The sequence below is a fragment of the Falco cherrug genome, chromosome 5, assembly GCF_023634085.1.
Source record: "Falco cherrug isolate bFalChe1 chromosome 5, bFalChe1.pri, whole genome shotgun sequence".
NCBI lineage: Eukaryota > Metazoa > Chordata > Aves > Falconiformes > Falconidae > Falco > Falco cherrug.
Window position 1 is genome coordinate 81,968,314 of NC_073701.1, and position 27,585 is coordinate 81,995,898.

The 27,585-nt window shown below is 40.7% G+C and overlaps 1 protein-coding gene across 2 annotated transcripts in view; it reads left to right on the forward strand.

Annotated features, from left to right (window-relative positions):
* KCND2 (potassium voltage-gated channel subfamily D member 2) overlaps positions 1 to 27,585 on the forward strand; it is a 286,106-nt gene that overhangs the window by 242,571 nt on the left and 15,950 nt on the right. For both annotated transcript variants that reach the window (XM_005441771.4, XM_055712625.1), the window contains one exon: positions 24,272 to 24,434. In XM_005441771.4, the coding sequence (XP_005441828.2) occupies positions 24,272 to 24,434 (163 nt within the window). The remainder of the gene's footprint in view (positions 1 to 24,271; positions 24,435 to 27,585) is intronic.

Sequence of the window (27,585 nt, forward strand, 5' to 3'; positions counted from 1 at the left end):
GCTTTTAGAGTAATGTGGATATTCTTATCTTGTGCAGGAGAGGGCACGATAATGTCCATTATCCTCTGCAAGTTTTGTTGCCTGCACACACCAGCCTGTTGTTGTTCCATTGTTTCAGAGGACCGTAAATGTTATCATCAGAGGCAACAGTTAGCACAGAGCATGCAATTTCTCAGCAGGAAATTTAGAAATTTAGTCAAACCTCCTGATGAGAATTAATGGGAAGCCAGACAGAGAACTGGGAAACAAGGCAGCAGGTTTATGGAACAGAGGACAAAAAATGTCCCATCCAAACCTGAGGCCAAACTGGGAAATGTCGGCTCATAGTCAGGATGGGAGACCATTTCTACTAGTTTATTGGTGATATTCTGATCAGTAGGTGACAGTTTATAGCATCTGTGCTATTTAGTGAGAGTTAATTTAGAGCTGAGCAGCTGATGGTCTTCTTTTGTGATGAGCGGCTATCATCAGATGAGGTGTTGAAAACCTTTGCTGCCATCCAGTCGAGGCAGACAGTAGAGGCAATGAAGATGGGCTGTTCTCCTGTCTTCCAGTTCTAATTTTGCTGTGAATTGAATTGAATTGGGCAGGGGAAAAAAATAATAAAGTCTGTTCCAGTTCTTTCAGATTTTCTCTTCTTTCAAAATACAGAGATTGTCTGTAAGGCCACCCCATGCGTGGGTGTTGATCTCAGCTTTGTTCTCAGGGGCATGGAAGCAAAAAAGAGACAACCAGTTCAGAAGTATTTGGCAAGCTGTTATTTAACCAACAGGTTTAGTCATTCTGAATGACTCTGAAAAGAATCTAGCCTACTCTTCTATAGCAAATTTCTGGTCTATTTTTTTGTTCATCTGAACTCTCTCCATGAACGTTCACAGTTATACTAGTTCAAGACAAGACTGAGCAGAGCACAGTAAGAAGCACCAACATGTAGTCTACTTGCCATCAGCTGCTGTATTGCACAGCTGTGGTGTCTCAGATGCAGAAATACCTCCTAATTCAGGGCTGGTGGAGACCAGGAGTCCACACTTGCCTGAGACGCAATGGGAGGCCTCAGCACAGCAGAAAGCCATGAGTCTGGGTGGGACAGGTCACCTGATGCTGGTAAGCTCTGTCCCTGTTACTTTGCTATCAGTTGAGACAGCTCAGGAGCTCACCACCATGTTCCTCTGTGTTGGGTTTACATGGCAAGATTTTGACAGAGGAGGAGTGGAAGAGGAACTGCAGGCACAGCTTCTTTGAGAAGACCCCAGAAGCTGCCCCCTTGTTAAATAAAACCAGTTTCAGCCAGCTCCAAAACAAACCCGCTGTTGCCCGAGGCTGAGCCCAGCAGTGATGCTGGTGGTGCCTCTGTAATAATATATTTCAGAAAGAATAAAAAATGCTGCACAGCAGCTGTGAGAGAGAGGAGTGAGAAAAATGTGAGAGAAAAATCCCTGCAGACACTAAGGTCAGAGAAGTGGGAGGAGCTGCCTCAGGCACCAGAGTAGAAATTTCCCTGCAGCCAGTGGTGAAGACCATGGTGAAGCAGGTTGTCCTCCTGCAGTCCATGGAAGACCACAGTGGAACAGGTATCTGCACTGCAGCCCATGGAGGACCCCACATTGCAGCAGGTGGAGATGCCCTCAAGGAAGCTGCAGCTCATGTAGAGCCCATACAGAAGCAGCCTCCTGGAAACTAGGGGGGACACACACTGGAGCAGTCTGTTCCTGAAGGACTGTATTCCATGGAGAGGATCCATGCTGGAGTAGTTCTTGAAGAACTGCAGCCCATGGAAGAGACCCCATGCTGGAGCAGGGAAAGAGTGTGAGGTGGAAGGAGCAGCAGAGACAAAGTGTTATGTATTGACCACAACCCCCATTCCCCATCCTCCTGCACCGCTCAGGGCAGGGAGGTGGAAGAGTCAGGAGTCCACCCTATCTTGACCCATGAGCTTTTTCATCATATTTTCTCCCTCTGTCCCGTTGAAGAGGGGGAGTGATAGACTAGTTTGGTGGGCATCTAGCAACCAGTTAAGGTTAACCCACTGCATTCCCAGTATTCTGGGTTCCAGGTGATGTCTGGACATGTTCCAGGCAAGCCAGTTTAGGTTTTACTGGCCCAGGGCTATATAAATACAATCGTGTTTTATCCAAACCCAAAGTGGCATTAGAAGGAGAATTTAGCTAGGTTCAGGTGGCACTGGGCCAAAGTAAGTCCGATTGGATTTTGTGTAGCCTACAGACACAAGCCTGGCCGTCTTTTAATACCTTCCACAAATCCTGACTAATTTACCAAAAATGAAGGCCTGGCTACACTTCTGAACAGACCTTTTTGCAAACAATTGCAATATCCAGTAGCACAGAGGTTCTTTAGAGAAAATACGTTAAAGCCTTATGATACACAATGTGATACACAATGTAAGTAAATACAGTTATAAAGAATGGTACTGAGCTACAGCAAAGCTGAAGACGAAGGGTTACAATCAAATGAAAAATAAAATCAAGGGGGAAACGGTGATTCATTTAAAAATGCCAGTCATGATTTGAGCACCATGTCACATCATCTGCTTCATTTTAGACTCTCACTAGGAAGGTTAGCCTGGAGCAAGAAAAAACCAAGGTAACAATTTACAAATGCTGTTAGCCCGATTGGTATTTCAGTAGTCTCTGACTGCTAAGCAATAGCTTTTCTTAATTTGGGGGGAGGATGGGGAAATTCATAATGACACTGAGCAAAAGGGAATATGTAATATTGATGTTAAGTCTGCCTGTAACCTGCCTTGAGTTGGTTGGGGTTAGATTTTCTAGGACAAAATTTCAGGTTTTTGCCGTCTTAAAGAGAGATTTTATTATTTGCGCAGTATCTCTAATAAGCACAACTAGGTGCTCCATGTTCAGTCTATAAAATACAAAACAGTCTTTCCCTGGGGATTAGGTACCTCATACCTCACAGGAACTTGAAGTACAACAAAGGTCAAGGAAAGGGAGGGGAAACAGAAGTGTAATGGACCATATTCAGATGGCATATATCATGGTACTTCAACCAAAGGAGAGTGCTGAGACTCCACCTGCTGCTAAAAGCTGCTGGCTCATCACATAATGATAGAATTGTAGAAAAAATGTTGCTGAGGGTTATCTAGTCCAGCCTGCTCAAAACGGGGCTAACTTTGAAGTTAGGTCACACTGCTCATGCCCTTTCCAGTTAAATTCCAAATATATCCAAGGGCAGAGACTCCACAGTCCAGGTATCTCCGTGGGCCTCTGCCAGTTTGCCAATGTATCCCTTGCAAGAGGAATTCCAAAACCAGACACAGTGTGGCAGAGCCAATCTCACAGCTGCTGAACAGAGGGCCATAATAACATTACTTATCCTGATGGCTAAACTCGTGGTAATGGAGCTCTACACATGGTTAGGAAGAACATACTGCCGGCTCACGGTCAGCTTGCCCACCAAGGAACGCAGGCTCTTCTCTGCAAAGGCTCTTTGGCCAGTAAAGAACAGGGCACAGGTATCTCAGCCTTTTCCTCGTCCTTTGACACTCAGTCCCATACTCAGAAGCAGGTTCTTTCTTTCCTTAGTATTCCTTCTTCTGCCAACGTTCTGAATAGAGGAGGTTTGGTACCACATGCACGTTGCCTGTTACAATGCCTCGTTCAGGTGCGGTTGGGTGGTTGTTTCCACAACTTTACATGACACAGTGGACAGTGGGAAAGTGGCCTAAAGCAGGATGCCCTTTTTCACATAGAAAGCTACCGGTAGAGGCTGGAATAGCACTCTGTGCTCTCCCTCATCTCATTCTTTCCCTCCAGTTTGGTGTGTTATAAGACTTTTTGGTGGAAATGCTGCCTGGATTTGCTTGACTGAAGCGGCATTGGCAATATGTTTGTATCCAAGGAATACACAAACCAATGCAACTCGTAGCCTCACCTCCTCAGGAGTTATAGTTTGCAGATCCTGCAGGCCCCAGTGGTCATTGTGCCGTCCCTTACATCAACATGGGCAGTACATCTGTATTCCTACCAAATTTAACATAAAGCCATTGAAGAGCTCCAGGAGCACTATTCGGTGTCTTTCAGCTCGCATAATAATTTTCCATTTCTCAGGGGATGGGTCCTGCTCCTTTTTATAAAATGAGCAGTAGTTACAGAGATCAGTATCTCAGATCATTAAAGAAATCCCATTGCATAATATTTTCAGTCTAGAATAATTGTTCCAAATGCTTAAGAAGTGGCATTGCTTTTCACTTGAGTATTGTTTGCTGGAGGAAATCATTTGAGCAGAGCACTGATGAGCACACAGGCTGCTCTTATAGGTGAAGCAGTGCTTACGTGTTATTCTTGTTTAAACATGATTTTGGTGAGTAGAGGAATAAAAACAAACTGCTTCAGTCTCTGGACAACATGTAGCTTCCATATATAATTTTCTGTTGACTTTGCTAACATCAGCTTGCAGAAACATTATTATTTTTTCTGCATCAGCAAAAGCAATCCAGTCCTGGCTTTAGCTGTTTTGTGTGGGTTGTTGTTGTTTATTCAGGCTAATGGAGATTAGAGACCTATGAAATGCCCAATAAGATACCTCACAGTAAAAAGTTTCCGGTCTGGTGTGTTAAATATGTTTGAACAGTTTCTCTATAATATTTAGCACATACTAATAAAACTTGAGTATGATCTGATTTACAGATAATCCTTCAGAGCAGTATCATAAAAATGTATGAGCATATAAAATGAAAAGGAAAGGGAGAAGAGCATGTGTATCTTAATAGACCAAGTACGCGAAATATTGAAGTATATATTCCATTGCTTAAGGCAGAGTAATAACAAAAATTGAAATAAAAAAGAAGCAGACTATCTTTAGACTAGAAATGACCTGTCAACTTCAACTATAAACCAAAAACAATGTCAGAAGTATCATTTCTAACACCAGGCATTAGATACTCCAACCACAAATATCAGACTTTTTAATAAAAAACAAATATATTTTTTATTAAACTCCCTAAAAGTCTGGCCAAAAGTGACTAATATACCTGCATTTACACATGCTCAAGTACACATACACTGATAGGTAAGCACAGTCAAATAAGGATAAAAAACCAGCAACTGAAGTATTCTGTGCGTCTTGAGGAAAGAGACAGGTTTTATTTCCCTGAGTATTTACTGATCTGTTGAGAAAAAACGTTTTTGATCTTGACAACTGGAAAGGGAGTCTGAGGAAATACTAAAGAGCATCATCATTGGTCTCTAAGCCTCTTGAACATTGCTTCTGAGAACATAAATGTACAGGCTGGGATTCATCTTATCTATTTTTTAGCTCTCCATAGTTAAAGCACTTGAGTTTACCTAGGCTTTCAGATGATGATAAGAAAGAAGTTACTTTGATATCTTTGGAAGGCCGGTAGCATCCTGGTTTGTATCAGAAACAGTGTGGCCAGCAGGACAAGGGAGGTGATCGCCCCCCTGTACTGGGCACTGGTGATGCCGCACCTCAAACCCTGTGTTCAGCTCTGGGCCCCTCACTGCAAGAGGGACGCAGAGGGGCTGGAGCGTGTCCAGAGACGGGCAACGGGGCTGGTGAGGGGTCTGGAGCACAAGTCTCGTGAGGAGCAGCTGAGGGAACTGGGGGTGTTTAGCCTCGAGAAAAGGAAGCTCAGGAGAGACCTTATCGCTCTCTACAACTACCTGAAAGGAGGTTGTAGTGAGATGGGTGTTGGTCTCTTCTACCAAGTAACAAGCAATAGTACAAAAGGAAATGGCCTCAAGCTGAGCCAGGGGAGGTTTGGATTGGATATTAGGAAAATTTTCTTCACCAAAAGGGCTGTCAAGCATTGTAACAGGCTGCCCTGGAAATGGATGAGTCACCATCCCTGGAAAGTCTTTGTCTTTGTCAACCTAAATGATTGTATGGTTTTATGAAATGGCTCAACTATGCATTGAGAATTAAGAGCTTTCTGATTCAGATTCCTCAGATAACTTTCCAAAGGGAGGTGAGGTGAATCCAAGTGAAGGTCTATGCAACCATATACCATGTATCCCACCATTCTTACCACAGAAAGGATCATTCCCATCACAAAACAGCATTCTCAGAAATCATATCAACAGCAATACATACTTTAAGACCTATTCAGGTTTTTCACCATTTCAGCTTCATCTCCTGTCTCTATAAGCTCTGCTAAGGTTTTTGGAACATAGGCATTGCCTTCACCTCTGTCTATAAGTACACTTTATTAGCATTGCACCAGTAATCGATCCTCATCGTCAACAATACGGAGCTTATTTACTATTTTATCTGGAAGATTCCAGATGGCAGAGGCTGGTTTTCAAACTTAAACTCGCTGCTCCTTTTTCTGTGGTACTGGCCCATAGATTCCAGTGGGGATTCATTGATGTAAATGAGGTTAGAATTTAGTCTACAGTGTTCATATAGTGCCATGTAACAGCAAAAGATTTTGTTTCACTACCTAGAAGATTGTCTTCATTGAAGACCCTTATTTTAGACTCCTTGTCACACTGATTTCAAAACTCTACTTAATGACAATTTTTTTATATTAGAAGTCAAAGGAGACTGTATAACCAGAGCTTAAAGAACACTCATTCCACAACTATGTAACTGTTAGTCATTATGGAATCATTATCCTACTAAATTTCAACTCAAAATTAGTTTCTTACAGTGCTTACAAATATCTTCCGCATTTAAATCCTGAAAACTCATGTGCAGATTGTTTTTGAAGAAACCAGGTTGCTATCAGTAGTTTGAGCCCTAATCCACCTCCTGGCAATTTGAAAGAGTATTATGGAGTCTAATCCCTGTGGATTCAAAGAATAAGATCAGTCTGTATGTGTAAGGGCACACACATTGCTTTTATATTGGCTTCAAGTGGGAAAATACCCCTCTCTTTCTTCTTACGGTGCTCTTGCCCTCCTCAAATATGGCAGATAGGATCTGGAATGGGGTTTTAGGGCAGTCTTTACAGAAGGACAAAAAAGATTGTGTTAGACTTGCATGACTGCTACCCTGAGACCTTGAGAGACTAGGACACCAAAAATAGCATCCATGACTGTACAACAAAGAAAATTATTTGTAAAAGGATGAGAGAAATATTTTAACGAAGTCTCCACTGCTAAGTGTTCTTTTTTTTTTTTTTTTTTTTTGTGGTGCCACTCGGCCTTTGGCAAGAGCTACCCTGTAGGCCTGATGTGTTTCTTGCATAACAGCTCAGCTGAGTAAAAAGGGCTAGATATAATGCAGTACATGACCTCTACAAATTCATTCCTTTTATGGAAATAGAATAAAATAAGTATTAATGTAATTACATTTGACATGTCCAAAAGATTTTTGGAAGAACAACAGCATTTATTATACTTGTTGTTTTACGTCACATTACAATTTATTTTTCAAGTAATATGTTATATAGGTTTACAAGCTACTTAACGTGTAGTGTTTTTTAAGGATTAAGTAAATCTGCTCAATCTCTCAGCTACAAGCTAAAATGCATCAATTACTTGAACTGTCATGAAGTTATGATTGTCTTTAGTGTTTCTCCAGCACTCTTTAGGGCTTAGTCCTCTTACTGCTGCAAACACTTGTACTAACAAGAATTTGGCACCGCTTTTTCTTTCCTACACTTTGATGAACTCTGTATTTCGTGAAATCTGACCACGTTGACTGCTTCTGTTTGCTCATTTTTAATAGTCACAGAATTATTATGTCAGGAGGACAGGACTGATGCAGACAAGCTGAGTCACTGTCTTCCAGTCACCAGCAGCTACACCCTAAAATATGGTCCATATTGTCCAGTAAGGGTCACAGACCATCCTCTCCTGAGAGCAGAAGCAGTGCCCCTGTGGGATACCAGCAGCACAAAGCAGTGAACACTGCAGGTACAGCCACCAGGTTGTATGTCTCCTCTGCCCACCCTCTGAGCTGACGGGATGAAATCCAGCCCCGGGCTGGGGCCTATGCCAGCACAGCACTGAGCTAGAGCTGATAAATCTCTTGAAAAGCCGACCAACTCGGTTCCCTCACCTAACCTTCACGGAACTGAATCACCAAGCAGGAGGACCACACATATGGCTGTCCTCAGAGACCTCTCTATAATAATTCCTGAGGAACCATGTCCTTGGGCACCTCTTTCTTCTCTTTCTTTACGCCCTTTGTTTTTCACACTCTCTGTGAGGTTATCCTCGAGCTATGCGGGTGGTGGTGATACACACATTTATATGAAGGCAGGATCCCAAAGTCTATAGGCCATGATCCTACAGACTGAAATTTGAGGTTGAATGGCTGAACAGTAGTTCTTATGAATGAGAGGATCAGAGATTAACAGACAGATGGAGCATTTTTTAGTCTGGGGATTGGAGGGGAGAAGCAAAGTGGAGCAATATAAAATCAGAAGGGAAAAATACGGCTCAGCCGTGTTCTGATTATTTGCACAGATGGGAAATGATGCTTTACTCCCTAAGAAGCTTCCATTAATTTGGTCTTTTATTTTCTTTCTTGTGAGAGTTGACCTCCTGTGGATTTTTTTCTCCATTCTTTCCCACTCTTTCTGAACAAGAGCAGACCAGTGATACACCTGGATGTCTACTTATTAAAGACATAGTGTTGGTAATAGAAGGTAGAGTTCTTCTAGCTCCTCAGGCAAATGCATTTAGTGGTTAATACTGATGAACTCATTAAAGAAAGAAAGACCTGGAGAGAGGGCTTGAATTGCTATCTGACATATGAACTTGTAATAACACGGTTTTGAGTAAAAAGAAAGGAAAACGCTCCTAATATTTACAACCTACTTTCAAAGCAATGAAAAATGGTTTAGTGGCTTTTTAGCTGTCTAACACCCAGAACTGATCTATGCTTTCCAGCACAAGTCACTCTGAGATTTTACAGTGTAAGTTTACTAGCAGGGTGAAGGATGTTCTAAAATGCTCCAGAGGAAAAGCCAGCATATAAAACAGGAGTCACAGTAATAAGACCAGATGATCATTCAGTCTCAGATGCTTGAAATATTTTTACTCTTTCTATGAAAATTATTACTTCAGTTTTTGTAGTGCTAGAAGGAATCCTAAGTATGGAAAATGAAAAGATGAGAAGGGTTTGTCCCAGTGCTGTGCATTTTGGCTGTGGTAGTGGAGCAGACCCGTGCCCTTCCCGTAAGAAGGGTGCTGCAGCTGTGGGGGAAAGCAGGGTACTGAACAGAGAGAGGCAGCCTCAAGAAGAACCACCTGTTGCGGTACCAGGTGGGGTTAAGCAAGGTGAAAGGGACCAGCACAAATGTGAAAGCAGAGCATATTCTGAAAAGGCATGGGAGAAGATAGGGAGGTCTCTTACAGAAGGTAAAGCAATAGGAATTATGCAAATTACCACATTAAGTAATGTGCTTTATCATCACAAGAAGCAGCATTAACACCAGCATTGGTGGGGTCTGCTCTGTAATCAGATAAAGGTTGTAAGACAGATTGCAAACATCAGATACTTACAGCTGAGAGCGAATAGTCATGAAAAAAGTCCTACTGGAATAAGTCAAGTTATTGTGGCAAGTGGAGAGGCTAGAATGTGGTCCTCAGCTGAAGTCATACTCCACTTGAAAATACTACTTTTGAAAAAATTACTTTTGAAAAAACTGAATTTTCAGACTACGATGACGCATTGCGTTAAACCTCTGTGGTAAAAGTCAGTTTAAGGGTCCTTGCAATCATGAGACACCAGCTACCATTTCCCACAGGAGACCAGAAGTCACTTCTGGAGATAAGTGTGTGCAACATGACACAACATCCACTGCAGTGACATGCAGCCATACCCATGACTCCTCTGCCTCTTGTACCATGTAACAGCTCAAGGCCAGCAGGTCATTTCTTCACCCGTTCCCTAGACATACGACTTCTATGCAGAGCTGCAAACCAGTGGGGACCCGGGGGAAATTGTCAGGCAGCCCTAATGCAGTTCATGGAGAAGCAGTGCTATGTGGTATCTTTTTGCACCGGGGCTCTCTTCCTCCAACATGCCTCCTCCATCCCCAAAGCTGAGCAGTTAAAATGTGGGCACAAACAAGAAAGTACCCATATTAAGAAAGACAAGCAGAAAAGGGAGGAATTCAATGTTCAACACACTGAAAACAATAAACTTGACAGCAGAAAAGGACAGAGGACTTGCTATATAAAGGTCTGTAAAAAGAGATTTATACTCGGTAAGAAGCAAACTAATTGAAAATGCATAAAAAGGAGAGGGTTTGGCAGTCCTCATTAAATTGTGCCTGTTGTTGTAGAGATAAAAGGAACACAGTTTGAACCAAAAGGTTGAGCAGAAATTTAAAATCCAAAGACAAAATTTTCAGTGAATGGCACTGGCAAAATTAAGCATGAGAGTTGCTAGATATTGGTTAGAGTTCTGATGGATTCTGACAAACAGAAAGATAAATACATCGAATATAGTTATACTTGAAGTGGAGACAGGTAAAGATTGTTAGATTATTCTTTGACGCTGTTGTGGACCTTGAGGTCAAGCCAGAGCGAGTGGCTCAGGAAATAATCTTTCAGCTGTGGTCAGAGTGCTGGTCAGGAGGACCTTGTCTTGCCTAGTTATTGTTTACATCAAGGGGTCCAAAAACACAGCCTGCAAGGCCAAGATAAATGATCTGCAGTATATTGCTTTTATAGTGTTTTCAATTAACGATGTGATTCTAAAGGTTCACAGAAGTTCAAAGAAAGCTGGTGTGCGGTTCAAAATGTTCAGGAATCACTGGTTTGGGGAATTCATTGCTCAGTGGATAAGCAGAAGGAACCCTTATTTGTAGCACAGAAATCATAACTGAAAAGGCAACTTTTACAGTGCTTCCATGCCAATGTCTGACATACCGCAGCATTTCTCTGAGCATGACACACAACCTTTGGAAGGGGAAAGAATTACAGTGGAAGCATAATATTAATGATTCAGAAAGTCTCATGTCACAACCCTGAGCACTGCAGTATCTAATTACTAGGCATAACGATTTGCACACAGGCTGTGCCAAATAATAATGGGAGAACTAGACACCTAAAAAAGGAGTCTGCCCGCTGGGGAAGGTCAGTGTAAGCCAACTGGTGCGAAAAAGTGAAAGTAGTGCTGTGGGACTGAATTCCTATTCCCTCACAGAATGCAGACCCATGCAAGGAGGGCTACATCCTCCATGAATATATAGTAGACATCGTCTTAAGTGAAACACCTTTATTTTTCAAAACCTGAAAAAGGGAGAGGATAGGATAAGGCTTTTCTTCCAAAAGGCAGGGAAATAGTTGCAGGTGCTGTCTCTGAATCCCAGTCTCGGTGTTCATTACAGTTGAACCAACTGTTGGAAAGCCAACATCATAAAGATTTTCTGCATGAGGGATTTGACCCTCCATGAAAGCTTCAGTCTCCAAAAGCTTTACTCACTGTTGGTGGGTAAAGTGTTTTCTCTATGTTGTAATTCAAAATAGAAAATTAATTAGTTAAAAACAAATACAAGATTTCTTGTAGCTGTGGTTTGATTGTTCGCTTAAAACAGTACCAAATTTCAGCTTGGCTTGTTTAATATTTAGGCATTTTATAAACACAGGCTGCACAGGAAGAGACTGAGAAAACCCCTTTCCAGCATTGCCCATAGCATCATTTCTTGAGTACATATGTGGGGTATACATACTCACATCTCTGGGCAGACAATTCACACATGACCTCCCAAAATCCTCGCTTTTACCATTGGACTTCTGGCAAATTTTCTACAAAGCTCCGGACTTTTTAATGAGCACTGAAACTTACAGAGTTTGCATTTTAAAATGTGATGGGAAGGATGTGTGGTGCATCCAGAAGCTCCATTTCTGAGGGATCCATGAGAACATTCCAGGGTTATCAGTGATCTCTACAAAGTTAGATTTTGAAAGTGCGCTGGCACCATTTTTTTTATATGTGGTATGCAACAGAGAGGGAGACATTTTTTTAAATGGAGGAAACACATTGCAAATGTAATTCTTTACTACCTGTGAAAAGAATGGTACAGGTCAGCGTTATGAAGCTTTATGCCTGAATGACTGAGAGGACTGGTCGTGAGACACAGAGCCTCTCAGTTTTGGGACATGAATTCAAACAGGAATGGGGTTAGTAGTGACAGAAAGTCATTACCACGCCATTGCAGTGTGCTGCTGTTTAGAGATTCATTGGTGGCTTGAGTCCAGTTATTAGCAGACGAGGTCACATTACAAAATGCACTGTCAAAACTGGCAGAGGTAGGCAAGTCCATTTCTACTCTTTGTAACATGCTGCTACGTTTACATATCCAAAGTTACTCATCTGAACTCAAGTCGAAGATTCAAAACCAGCGCGGTTAAGCATTGAAACTCCACACTGCACAATCTGAAGAAGAGGAAACTTTAGTTTCCTAATTGATTGATTCAATACCTCTCGTGTGATAATTGCAAATTTTGTTATTTAAATTATATAAACTACATAATGCCAAGCTTTTACAGCCTGGGAGGGTGAGGGTTAAGCTGCCCATGGGCAGCTCACACAGGCTTCTTTGCAAGAAAGGGGATATAACTATGCTCAGCTGAAAATAATTACCCTGCCAGGAAACTTCACCAGGATTGAATGCCATAGCATCCCCTCCTGCTTTCAAGGTTTGGGGTGATTTAGCACTGATGGAAACCTGAGCTGTGAGGAGCCTTGAATGAACTCAGAAGAGGTTTTTGTTTTGCTAGACTTGAAGTACATGCATTGTTTCATTTTTTTCCTGGACTTATCTAAGTAAGCTCAGAAATCCCTGAAAATGGAAAAGAGCAAAAAAGACAATTATTCCAAGGCAGAAAAAAATAAATAGTCTGTTGCAACTAGTAATTTCCACTGATGTTTTCTCAAATATATTCTAAATAGGAAGGCATGAAAAATGTCATGAAAGAGGAAAGAGTGGCATTTCAGAGGCAAAGTAACAGTAGATTTTATCAGAAAAATTACTCTGACTACTAACTAGGAAGGGACACTAAGATCCTGGGGTGTGATAAATCTTCTAGTGCACAAGTTGTACAAAGGAATTATTATTACTTTAAAGGGTAAGTTCTTAGTCTTCCTTAAGTGTGTACATATATATATCTATATGTATATATAATGTAGATACACATCTCTCTGTGTGTATAAAAATATGCTAGAGTAGTTTTTACTCTTGGTTTAACAGATTTAGAGTTAGCATTAGAGAAAAATAATTGAAGTATTCAATATTTGGTAGAGATCCCAAGACTTAGGCCAGTAGCAGTGTCACGCTGACACAGGATATTTCATGTTTTTCAGCTTTGCCTGAAGGAATGTAAAAATAATACCGGTCCGCCAGTGGTCGTGTTGGCAAGCAAAAAGTTACCTTGGCCTAACTGGCCAGTGCTAAACATGACACAATAGCCTGTTTTCAAACGAGGTGAAAATATTTGAAACAAAATTAGTAATAAAGAGAAAGTTGAGAGGATAGGGAGTTGTGATTATTTTTAAAGAGAAGGAAATAATTCTGTTTATTGTTTAAAAAACACTTTTGAAATATTTTTACCATCGGTATACAAACATGTTAAACTCCATTGTTACCTAATGGGACTAAATACGTGGAAGAAAAGCCAGAATGGGTTTAAGTTGGAAGGTGCATCAAAGTATGAGGACAAACCTGTACTGCAGACTGGGGACTTTGTGTAGTACTTTGCTGGGGAAAAAAAGCAGAATAAGGCATTCTGAATTTGCTGGGAATCATCCCTAGATCTCGATCTGCCCATTGGAGTGCTGAACAGCATTAAAGCCAGCATGGCTAAAACCTCTGTCAGTTACAGTTTTACCTGAACGTGGGAGCAGCTGGATTTGATTCCCAAGTGAAATCAGCTCACTGATCTCAGTGCTGTGCCCAATAGCTGTCACCAAAAAAAAGGCATGGCTGTCCTTGCAAACTTCCACAGTGCTTTTCTAGTGTTAATGTGATTTACACTTGGAGCAGTTTGACCTGACGGCTAATATATACTCACGAGAAATTTAGGAACGGATTGGCAGATCGATGCTTTGTTTTGACTTTGCTGCTATTTAGCACAAGTATTGCAAGTAAAAGAAAAACTGCAGGAGAAATTAATTACATGAAATTTTCAGCAATATTTCTGGGATGAACGCTGGACCCAGAATATACCTAATCACAACACCAGTAGGAAAATTCTGCCCTTCCCTCCACTGAAGCAAGGCGGAACATCAAAACATACCCCCGGGCTTCAGAAAGGTGCATTTAAAACCGAACTGAAATCTGTACTGTCCAGCTCAATCGTAATTTTAATCACAATGCTGAAAAATTTTACTTAACGGTGTGTTTCCAGAAGAATGCAGAAATGTGTGGCTTTGTAGTCCTCCACATGCTTCTGAAGGGTCTGGGGGAACAGAAAGAGTCCAAACCCAAGGCCAGATGGGGCAGATGGGTGATACTTAGTTGCTGCCTTTGCAATTTTTTTGCAGGAAGGATGTGTCAATCCCTAGCCCATCCTGCTGGGAGTCAATGGAGCCTGCAACTGGACTCACATAACAGCCTTGATGCAGGCAATAAATCTCACATTGCTCTCGTTTACTATCTGTACTATGAATTCTTTATTCAGTCTTTACTAGGTACTGTGGCCAGACCTTCACTTGAAAGTATTGCTCACCTTTTCCCCCCTAACCTTTAATGTCAAGAGTGCCTGGAGATGGTGGTACTTTTGAAGGTGGAGCTTTTCATATCTTGATGTTCATGTTGCTTCCAGTTAATGTCTCAAGTAGAAACTGCTGGAAATCCTTTATACTCTATTGTATTTGTATCACATTTTTTAAAAATGCTGAGCACTTGGGATTGGTCTGCATTCATCCTGATTCCTATTTCTCCATTTTTCCATGATATATAAACCACTGTCTCTTAACTCTGTATTTCTTTTTATCCCAGTTCTCTCAAGAAAGGATTTTCTGAAAGAACAGAATGGGGGGGAGGGGAAAATTAATAATAATAATAGTAATAATAATAGTAATAATAATAATACCCTAAAAATTTGTATTCACAGGACAAAAAAAGATTAATTTCTTTTAATCTAATTGTTGGTACAAATCTAGTAGTGCATTTTTTTTCTCTGGCTAGCACAGTTGCTGAGTAAGCCACGTCATTTCAAGAATTATTTTGTAAGGATGATGTCATGACAGTCACCAAAACCCCCATGCTCTGCTGGAAGCCTAACAGCTCCTTTTCTTTTGTGTAGTGATAGAGATCTGGGAAGTAAGGCAAATTTTGCCAGCTCCCACCAATAAAGATTTGGACAGAGAAACAACAAGAGTGAAACATCGTGTATTAACATTGTGAATAATAATGGCTCACTGTCCAGGCTGGCAACAGAAAAATAAGATATTCTGAACTTCTCCATACCTTTTCTTTAAAAAATGTGTGTTATGGTCTTGTTTTCTAGTAAGTAATATAAAAGAATTTGAGAAGATTCAGAAAAGGGTAAAAGGTAGGATCAAATATAGGGAGAAGATTCTGCATGAACAGAGTAGAACTTGTCAGGGTAGAAAGGAGATCAGGTAAACAGGTATGAAAACACAAGAAGCAGGAGGAGGGTGACTAGACATCACGCAGCAGCTGCTTTTTTTAGTACAAGGGCCTGGTTGGGGGCATCATATAAAGCAAGGAACTGAAGCCAAAACAGTCAAAAGGTCACTGAGCAAGGAACTGCCAGTGTTGTGAATGCCAAAGATGTGCACAGATTTAATGGGGCAAAATAAAGCCCATGATCCACTAAGGATCATTAACTACAAAGAAATTACAGTTCTGGTACTTCTTGAGTTATTTTTAAGTGGTTGGAGGATAGAAGAGCATTCAAGGAAATGTGTATTTAGCTTGTTCTTTTTCCCTGTATGTTTCTTTGCTTCAGGTTAGATTTTGGAGACTGAATGCTAGGCTAGGTGAAGCTTTGGTCTGACCTATTTACTGGTACTTTTTTGTTCATTCCTAAGACTTGAAAGAGCTGGTCAGTTCCTCCTATACATGTGTTTGTGTGTTGGGCATATGCCCTGACAAAAGACCTATTGAAAAATTAGGTCCTTACTAAGTAAGTAATACAAGTCACTGATTTTAAGAAGGAAAGACCTTAGAAATTTTTCTCTTAGGGAAATAAGTTAGAATTACAGGAGAAAAGATCAAATTGTTCCCACCCACCCACCCTCAAATTACTTTTGTCTTCACATAAAACAGAATGAAAAAAATGGTATGTCTACATCAGGCCCCAGCAAATGTGAAGTATCTGAGTGATAGAGGAAAAGAATATTCTTCCTGCAGTCATTTGTACCATCTTATAAATTATAATCCAGCCAAGCATTTGTTCTTTGCTTATCACCATGGTACGCTGAAGACTTGAAATTCTGAAGTGATACAACAAAGTAATAAATGAATTTTATGTTAATTAGATACAGTATTCTTAGGACTAAAGATGATTTTAGAAAATGAAGACATGTTTACTTACCTCTGTCTCATTCTTCCAGATCTAGCCCAGGATCATTTCACATTCACATATAGCCACGTTTTAAAAATCGAATTAGCTCCTAAACAGCAAATTAGATACTTCTCAAATTGTAGATGTACAGGTTGAATCCTTAAGGCAACACAGTTGAAATGCTTATTTAGAAATTCCACTTAAACTTATTACTAGTAGCAATTTAAATTATCTGTTGTTGGGTGTAATGTTGAAATAAATGACTAATTAGTGTCAACTTGCCAGCATTTAGTCACCAAGCAGCTTGGAAGCTCTAGGGAACAGATTTATAAAATTTACAGCACCCTCCTTAGACAAGGACACCATTTTGCAATTGTCAGATATAATTGGACATCTCTATAATATCGCTTTATGCATAACACTTTTTTTTCTGCTCTCAGAATGGACAGTTTCTATTCTACATTGATGATTGTTTTGGTTTTTTTAACTGCCCTCGAAGTAATTAACCAATATTTGCTCCCTTGCAGCGTACCTCCTTGGTTCTAGAGCTAGCCTTATTGTGAAGGGAGTTAATTGAGAACAGTTCATTCGCACATCCATGATAGCGCAAAGGCAGGGCTTAACCAGTCACTCCTCCTTTGTGGAGCATGTGGCAGTCCAGCTGATGAATTTTCTTGCTGACATACAGTCTTCCACCCACGGTACTAAACATAAAATCCCACTAAATATATGGCAGATCTCTCACCAGGTAAGCATCTCCCTCACGGAAGCTGGTGCCGGAAGCCTCAGTTCTGAGGCACTCCATAACGGGCCATGACATTACATCATGTTTTAAAAGCACCACAAATGGGTTTGGAGGCACCAGCCAGCACCTGCCACAGTGTGCAGAGACCTTCAGCAGCGACTGTCACAGTCTCAGTGTCACCTTTCTGCTGAAGGGGGCTCGGGCACTGGTGGGGGCCACCCAGGGTGAGGGCACCTGCACTTGCCGCAGGAACTTGCTCCCATACAAAAGGTTGTGTGAAGCTCCTGTGGCCCACAAACTCTAAAAAAGGCTCGTTGTCACCTATGAGTGATAGTGCATTGTTAGAATGACCATGATTTGGGTAACTCTAGGAAAGGCAGCTGAAATTTTTGCATCAAGAACAGTTTTTCTTCTATGGTTCCTTTCTTATTCATAAAAAATATCTGATCCGTTCAGAAATATTCTCATTTTCCTAAAAAACAGACATGCTCATTTTTGCCTTTGAAATCTGGGAAAAAACAAAACAAAGCTCCACCTCCGTAGTATGTCTGTGTTACCGTAATGCAGCTGTTAGTCAGCTGAGCTGTAGCTCCAGTAACTTTTAAACGGCTCCCGTACAACATGAAATGCGCATCATACTTCTGTGATGCTTTACAGCAGCTCAGGGTACTGCTGTAAACATATCCTAACGTTATATCCTAAACAGTCCGGATATTAGCTTTTCCTATGGACAGATGAGCAAAAAAAGGGGGGTTTATTATTTTTATTTTATTTTTTATAAAAATAAATTTATAAAATAAAATATTAAATAAAAATATAAATTATTTTTTATGGTAAATGAAAACAGAAGGAATTTGGTTATCTGGATCTCTGTGCTGACCGCAAGATGCTGAGAGTTTTTCCTTGAGCAAGTTCTTTAACTTCTCCATGCTAAAGTTCTTTTTTTTTTTGACCTCTAAGTACTAAACCCCACCTTTACAAATCTGTTTAAGCTTCTGGGATGAAAGCCCTGGTACACGTGCCTGAAAGCCTGGTGCAACAAAAATCCCTGAATTTTATTAGAAAATTTGTATTTCAGAAACTGCTGACTCAGCCAGGTGCAGGGGCAATAGTTTGACTGTCTGGCCCTGCAGGCTGGAAAGCCCAGGGAGCACTACCACTCTTAAGAAACAGATGTGTTTTCCATCATTCATGAGCAATCATTCTGGCCAGCACTTGGAGGAACATTGTGGACCCCAGAGGAGACCACGTCCATCGCTACTGAGAAGAAGAGAGGGCTACTGCAACAGAGGGCCCTTCACAGCAGTAAAAGCAGCTGGGAAGATTATTTGCAACTCCATGCAGAATCTCCCAAGGCTGGGATAAAATTTGGAATAATCTATGTAATGTTCCACATCTCACACAAACTGCAATATCTTGTAATATTAGAAATTACTTTTCCAAAACCATTAGGCTATTTTAAGACCTAGGTAAGGGTGCAGATTCATCATGATTACTGTTAGTGTCAGAGAGGCTGGGAATTGCTTTTTTTGCCTTCTCCCCTGTGCCGGTACGTAAGTGCATGCCCAATGGGGTGGCTGGCTGCCTAAATGCATGGGCCGATGAGCAGCTGTATCATCTTCGCTGAGAGTCTCACCAGAGTAGCCCCTGGGGCTCTGCCTGCTGCTCCTGGAGGAGAGGCAAAGGCCATTAGCGGACACGGGAAGCAGGAAGGCAGATACATCATCATCCCACCCAGATGGGTAAAGCACCAACCCTGCCCAGGGCTAGCAAACAGCTGGAGGATGGGAGGCTAGACCTTGTCCTGGAAAGGCAGGGCACCATTCTGTTCACCAGCTCCAGTGCAAAAAGCTTGAACTCTGCCTGGATGACATGCTAAATCCACTGGGAAACGTGGATGGTCTCCCACACACATGAGAAAAATGTGCCGTGCTGGCTTCTACAAAGATTGTTTAGTTACCATGGATTTCATACTATTTTTATTGTTCTTCGATCACAAATTCCCCTGCTTTTAAAATAAATATTACCAAGTTAATCTTAATGACTTCTCGCTTATTTTAGAACTCCATTATTTTCTGACATGTTTTACATGTTTGGAAACAAAAATGTTACTAGCTTCCCTTTTCAGCAAATAAGATGGGAGCAGGCAACAGACCTCAATCAATGTAGTATTTTTTTAAAGAATGTAAATTAATTCGAAAGAGGTGGGAGAGGGCACACGTATTTGTAACACGCATTTTAAAATGTTTTGCATTTGCATTTATTTTTAATGGCGTTTATGCCCTCTACTGTCAAAAAACGTTATTGCAGGTGTTTGGGTTTTTTAATACTGATAATATTTTTCCTTACCTGTATCTCTGCCAGTGTCAGCCTAAACTACTTGATCTTTGCAAAAATGCACACTCTTAATTTATTTCTACACTACATGTCCTACAGTTTCACAGTTTTTCTGTAGAGGTCACCCTGGGGGGTGGAGGTGGGGGGGATGTTTCTATCCAAAGTAAGCTATTCCAAATGTGAATTTCTGATCTGTCAAACACACACACAAATATTGCTAAACTACAACTTCTGTAATTAATTATTTTATCCTCCAAAATACATTTAACTTTTGCTTGGAAAAAAATTACTCCTGCATTCAAAGAAACAAACAGAAGTTAAATAAGCAGCATTGTCCTTCTTATTTGTTAAAATTATTAAAGAAAATACCTTCTCTGCTGACATCAAGGAAAAACAGCAAAAAGAGTATTATTTGTTTCAATTATAATTCAGCCCTTTGACTTATGAAATATTCCAACTTAGAGACATCGAAAAACAGTCTTCGTTAGATTCAGGAATAAGATAAGTAGCCGATGATGCCAAACATACAGCCTCTGTTGTCTGAGATTTCCTGAATTATGGGCATGCAACACCAGATATACCCCACTCATCAGTTAGACAAGCAGTATCACTTTGGCAGACGGATGTCCACAGGTAAGGTCTGCCATGGCAATGTTGGGATTGCAGATTGGGCATTTGTAAAGCCAAATACACTCAAGCTTCTCATGCTCCTACAACAGCTCAGCCTCTTGTGTGCAATTCCAGACACATTTTGTGTCCCCAAATTTGTCATGCAAAGTGCTAAATCATGCCTGTGTTACTCAGATCAGTACTCTCAAAGATCCAATATTTGCAAAATGAAGGAATTCACTGGCTTGCTGCCTTGCCATGCAGTAAGGAGTCAAATATGCAAAAATGGTCTGTCACCTGTTGAATACAAACAACTGAGACAAACACTCATGCCTTTAAATCCATCCATCCCTGTACGATGTCACTTACTGAACAGATACTTACGGACTGCAAGCAATAGCACACATCTGACCTGTCTGGACAGCATCTAGTGAAACCTAGGCATTAGTTTGATCATGTAGTTTCTGTCTTGTTATTTGATAAAACTTGATTGACATATCTAGTTTTCCATAGCCTTTTCTCTTCCCTTTCTGGCTAATGAAGTAGAATGCACCTGATGGATAACAAGGATCAGTATGGCATCTCTTTTTCTTCACTCATCCAGAGCAATACAATACTGGGACGACACTTTTGACGTTGCAAAATTAGACTGTCAGTACAAATCATAAATGCCTAAAGACTGACTTGAGCTTTGGCCACAATAATAGACATATGTGGAACAGACCATACATATACAAAGCTATGAAAAGACTGCAACTAGGGAAAAAAAGCCCATAAAGGAGAATTCGTTTGTAGTGCCAGTCTGAAGAGCAATGAGACAAGTAGGGTAGCACTAGATAAAACCTTGAAATAGTTCCCTTTTGAAAAGTGACTCTGTGAAAATTGCTTAATAAGATTCCGTATCTGTTGTGTCTCCAGGACTGAAGAAATCAGATTTTCTGCAGAATTTAGAATTTGTTTTAGAGATCAAGTATAATTTTTCCACTATGAAACACAACCACTGCAAAGCTACTCTGCCATCTGAAAATGGAGTTTTGTTCCTTTTTAGCTTAGACTTCCCAAGGAATAAAGCAATTGCAGGTGAGGTAAAGGAAGAAATTTTCCCTTCGTTTTGTGTCAGTTACTTCCATTGATGGCATTCAGTGATATATGAGGTATAACTAAAGGTAATATTTAATCCAGCAGGAAGAACTTCATTAACATTTCTAGTCATGCCTACACTAGACTAAAATCTGTGTCGCTGTCCCAAAGGAGAGCAACACCAACCAGGGTAAATGTAGTAAAAATTCCATTTTGTCACAAAAATGAGCAAATATGTTTCATACCCTGTGCAGGAAGGCTGTTTTCTTGGCATTCATTTTTTCTGGCCATAATTTTATTTAAACATCTCCAAGACAGTGTTTATCAACAGGCAAAAATCTAATTATGTAAGAGCTATTGACGATGTGAAAGATATGATTAGCACTAAACTATGGACAAGCAACATTACCTTTGGAAAATGTCAGCATATTACAGCTTATTCCAGCCAAAACAGAAAAATAATCAAAAGCAAGTGATTTTAAAATAAGCAGTATATCCATCTGCCTGTCATTTTGCCTAGAGGATAAGAAAAACATTGTGAAATTCCTTCACGTATCAAACAAACCTTTTTTTTTTCTTTTGCTCTATAAACACTGAAATACTGTGAAAAGGCATCTCCTTATGTCAGTAGGTAGGTCCACACATAAATACTGAAATGTTACAGATGAATCAGCTAATAGTTCCTGTCACCACTCCTAAAACATCAGTCTGCACTTGATTCACATAATTATAGTGTCACATTATCAACAGGATGAACTACATCCCTGAGCAACTTCAAATCAAATTAATTAGAGCCGGCAATGCCTTCTGTCCATTGCAGCCACCAGTGACAATGCGAGCTTATAAAAGTTCAGCAATTTACCATTTAAGTGGTAGACATCTAAATATAGGTTTAGGAATCTAATTTAAGAGATCTGTTCCAGTAGTACTGGCCATGAGTAAATTTTGCATTCCAAGATCTGGTTGTGTCAGGTGTATGTAAATATATACTGCCTTTCAGATACCTTTCTGTTGATATACTTCGATGCAATTTAAGAAAACGCTTGGATTGTATCTAGAAGAATGAAGTAAAACAGTAACAAATACTGTAAACTGGCAATGATTATCGGTGATTTGATTCTAGGACTTGTCCCCTAAGCTCACCACCCTGGCCCCGTGCCCACTGCTCTCTTCACGGCTCTGCCTAAAAAAACCTGGGGTTAGTTAGGTGTCGAGGATCTCATTTGTCAAAGAGACCTTGAAAGGTCGTTTATCCACTTCCCTGCCCAAAGGAAAGAACAGCTGGGCATGCATCACTCCTGACAGCTGATAGTCAGCTCTGCCTTTAGGAAGATAAGCACCAAAAATGTCTATGTTGTGAGGTGCAAATGATGTGAAGGAAAACATGACTCTCCGGTAATTAAGACCAGTGATATATATAAATCAGAAGGTGGATTCTATTACGTTATGTATTGTTATCCCACCCTGCGTGTCACAAAATCACAAACTAATAGCATTCAAATTCTGAGCAGGTGGAAGCGTTTACTGGTAGAAATATTTATGTAATTTTCCTGTGAATATTTTACACTTGGGCATACTTTGAAAAGCAGCTAAACATTTATTTTACACAACATAATCTCTTTCAATAGTCTAAGACTTGGTCATCTATATTATATCTGCCCAGATGACAACTTATTTGAGTATTTACATTAAATACCTCCTTATCTTACAAAATGCAAACCATTCATCTTCACCTGCAAGGCGATACATAATCTCCTTTTGACATACGCTGAGCTCTCATTGCTAGAAGGTGCTCTCAACCCCCACATAGATTCTCCATCATCTGATATCCCCATCCCTTTACGTCCTCCTTCTTGTGATTAGGTGCACAATTTGGACCATGTGACTTGAAGACTCCAACTTCTCTATTATTTTTCCAGTTCTTGCTGAACAGACACGTTTTGCTTTCCAGATAGCATTTTCCAAACACCGTCCCTCCTACAGTTTTATTTCTTACCTTCTCTTGTGTTAACAGTTTATAAATTCCTTGTAATAGGGAATGTGCTATCTCCCTGCTCACAAGCATACTTAATTCACATGCAACGATCAGTTTTAATAATAACTTAAAATCCAATGAAATTAAAAAAGCGAATGGCACTTGAAAATAATTTATCTCTTTATTACACTCTGTAGTATGTAATTACATACTTGTCCTATAGAATATGGCACTCTACAGAGCGCGAAGAGAACTGTATCTCTTAATAAACTGTCGCTGGAGTGCCTCTACATACTTCAGTAGCACTATGTTCTTACTTGCTGGACAAAACAATGTCCAACATCATGAAGAAAGGTGGTAGCCCTAGTAATTCTGAGCACTGACAGCATTTGCAGTTAGAATTTGTTTAGGTTTTTGCATGTGCCTGGAGATTTTCATGTTTTCTGTCAGCTAGACTATAGCAAGGACCTCTGGAGGTCAGCTTGTCCAGCCTCCCACTCAAAGGCGGCATATCAACAATAGATTAGGTCAGCCATGGGTTTTTCTAGCCCAGTGTTGAAAATCTCCAAGGTCAGAAAGTCCACGATCCCTTCCAAAAAATGTGCTACCCTCCTAAATTAAAATACTGTATCAACTTAAATGAGGCAACATTATTCAGCTTGACATCGAACTTACTAAGTGGTCTCCCTAGGATCTTGCTGATGGAAAATGAGGAGTTCTTTCGACAAGCAAACAGAGTAAGGACTTAACTTCAACACTGATTTCTTCCACCACCACCACCACCACCACGCCCCCTTAGCAAGGTCACTCTCTCTCTATTGCAATAGAGGCAGCCTGGGAACACTACACCAGGTAGAACATAGACACCCACAGTTTGATGTACAGGATACTCAACATTAGCTTCAAACTAAATTTATATACACAACGCTGGGCATGCTGTATATGTATGCAGATGTGTATAAAGTATTGTTCATTTGCAGGAAATGTTATTTGCAAGAGAAGTAAAATCTATTGTGTAATTAATTCATCTTGCAATTCAATACAGAAGAAAATTTGTCTTTACTAAGCCCGTTGCTTTCTTTAACTCAGATATGGTGACATGGTGCCGAAGACAATAGCTGGAAAGATTTTTGGTTCAATATGCTCTCTGAGCGGGGTCTTGGTCATCGCTCTGCCAGTTCCTGTAATTGTCTCCAACTTCAGCCGTATCTACCACCAGAATCAACGAGCAGACAAGCGCAGGGCACAAAAGGTGAGCTTCTAATTTTTCCCCCTTTTGTTGTTGAGCGATAGATGAAATATAACTTTTTATACGCTGTGCACCCTCGAAGTGAGTATTTCCTAACAAAAGGGCTACTACATGTATGTGCTACATGCCTAGCCCATGTCCTAGATGCAAATACTGTGCTATTTTTAGTGGGAAAAAAAACCCCAAAACCTGTCTATTTATCTTTTCTGTCAAAATGTACAGATCCATTATTGTGGTAATTCATCCTGCTTGTTAAACTAGATTTAGTATTTTCAGTCAATAGCTGCAGTCACACCCACTGAAGATTCTTCAGTGTTTTTCAGGCAGACTTTCTTTCCGCCAGAGTCTTCTGAGAAAAAAAAAAAAAAAGGAAAAAAACCCAAAAACCAAAAAAACCCAAACAAATAAAAACCTAATAGTGATTTCTAACGTCTATTCTAACAGGCTGCTTCACTAATCTATGTGTTTAATTCCCAGGTCAGTGCCTGGGGAATCTGATTATTGGGGAACTTGTCTCCTCAGCTCTAGTTCTCTTAAAAGGCTTCAGAAAAAGAGCTTAATCAGGAGAAAAGAAAAGAAAAGTCTGTTTTTCCAGCTTCCCTGATTTGCTGAATCTCTCATTAAAATACCAGCTAGCTCTATAACAAGACAGTTTCCCTCCCTGACCCGTGTGGGCAAGGTCAGGAGCCAGGAAGAGCTATTTACCAGGAGAGATGCAGCCCAAGCCTGGGCAGTCACCTCCACCTCCACATCATTGCCAACATACTGGTCCCAATACACCTCACCCAACCCCAGCTCAGAGAGCCTCCATGGGCACATGAAGCTCTGATAAGATAGCTGAGACACATTACCATCTGCTCTTCTGCTGATGGCAGTCAGAAGGCTCTGGATGCAACACAAGTTGCAAGATTGCCCAGCCTAAGGTGTCACCACTTGGGCTTTTTTGTTGTCCCATGGCCTCTTTTCAGAGGTCCTGAGTCTCCAGTGACCCAGGGAGAGTGGGGTTGTCGCCTGCAGCAGCGTGCAGGCAGGCCATGGCTGGTGACCACGTACATAGACCAGGCTGCACCTGCTTCAGAGACGACAGCACCAGGGCTGAAGCTACAAAATGTGTGTTTCTTTCTGGCCACCTTTTCAACTGATTTCTTCACAAAAAGGAAGTGAAGGAAATGTACACGCTGATACCATTCCCTGAATATCTTAAAATCAGGAGAAACAAAGGTACATGGCCAAGAAAGTCAGTCATAGGCCCAGGCTGAAGATGTTGCACCCTTTAATGGCCACATCTTGGAAGAACGCTGTCAGATGAGGAAAATGGCCATGAAAGAAACCAGGCATATCACAGAGATGTCATACCTTTCTAGAAACCCAATTTCAAATGTAGGCTGCCTCAGTGATCCAGGTACCATACCTTGCCTAGCTACTAATTCCACCCACCCTTCCGCATGCCGGGTTGTCCCCCGTGCCAGCTCCAGCTGCGCATTCCCTGCTCCCACATCGCTGCCGCTTCTGTTTGTGTAATGGCAGCAGACAGTGAAAGAACAGTATGTATCAGCCGGAACACAGTGCTTCATTACTGTGCCTCCGAGCATCGCACCAGTCATGGGTAACAGATCTGCTTTATCCCAGCAATAAATGTGCCTGTTCCGAGCTTTCATAATAACTGCAGACACAACCAGCCTCACTTCAGATAGAAACCGTCTCCTGCTGTATGTCATGAAAGAGAATTTTCTATGCCTGTTTTACACTTGCCAGTGAAAAGAGATGGACACTAGAAAATACCTTGCAAAATTACGTTGGCAGACTGGCTGCTATTCCCCATAATCTCTTTCTGAATAGAAGAATTAATAACTGCTCGAGTTAATAACTGACTTTTTCTCCTTGCAAAACAGTGAGCTCATTGTATGTTTCAAACAGGAATACGAAGCGATGAATGGCAATCGTGCCAAGTGTCTTTCCCTCTGCTCCCCAGAACAATGCCAAGAGTAAGGATGAGATTTTCTCTGACCATGTTTATGCCCTTCTTGCTTTGGAGAAAATGGCTTTGAGGTCTGATTAACTTAGCACTGGATGTGTGTCTCATTGATATCTCCTATTGCAAAGCTAATCTCTCTCAACCTAAAATGACTGAGATGTTGAACTGAACCTTACTGTGATGGACTGAAAAAAAATCAACAAAAAGCACTTCTTGGGTACTGTATAGTCCACATTTAGCAATATTTAGCTATGAAGTATATCCTTGCATTTCACAGGAGGGTTCTACTTGTATAGATTTTTTTTATTCCTATATAGAAATATAACTGTATAGGAATATTCAAGCAAAAAGTCCCGTTATTGAAGTTTGAAATTCCTTCTTCATTCAATACAATGGAAGCTTTACACAGTTTTCTAAAATAAATGATTCCCTGGGCACCAACTTTATTTCTGTTATCTAAGGCTGAAGAACATAAGCTTGAAAGAAGGTGCTGTTTCATGGAGCACAGCATGAACCCGTGCAGGTGATGGTACCTCCTGCTGGCTACAACAGCTTCCATCTGATTGAGAGTGTTGTGTATTTGAGTTGTGCAACTTACTTTATCAATATCTCATACAGAAGTTTAATCAAGGTAGCCTTCAGAAATGGCAAAACATTTGGGCTGGAAGGAAACTCCAGAGAAAGTTCTCTGTTGAAAAGCTGCAATCTACTCACAGGTGCACTGGCAATTTTCAGCAGATTTTTTTTTTCACTTATATTAGGTTTGTTCAAGAACAATGTGGCCATCAGTATACACATTTACTGAGTTCTGCACAGTCATGCAAGATTAGACAATTCCATTTGCTTCTTTTTGGCAAAAAGATGCTGCACATTAATGCTCAGGAGAAGATGGAAGAGAGAAATTTATTTATATACCATTCCATTTTGAACATGTTTTAAAGGAAGCTCCTGCATCCAGCCATGGAAATATATTGTTGTAACTACCTCAGAATCCCACTTTGTAATGTAGCCAGTGCATCAACAGGAGGGTACAGCTTCCTAATGCACTATCAGGAGCTTGTTGACAATCAATATAAACAAAACCCAAAAGAGATGAAAATAAAAATAAAGAAAAATCATCCGTGCTTATCAGAACATTTTCTTCTATCAGATAATAAGGTCCAAGGATCTGACCTGTCC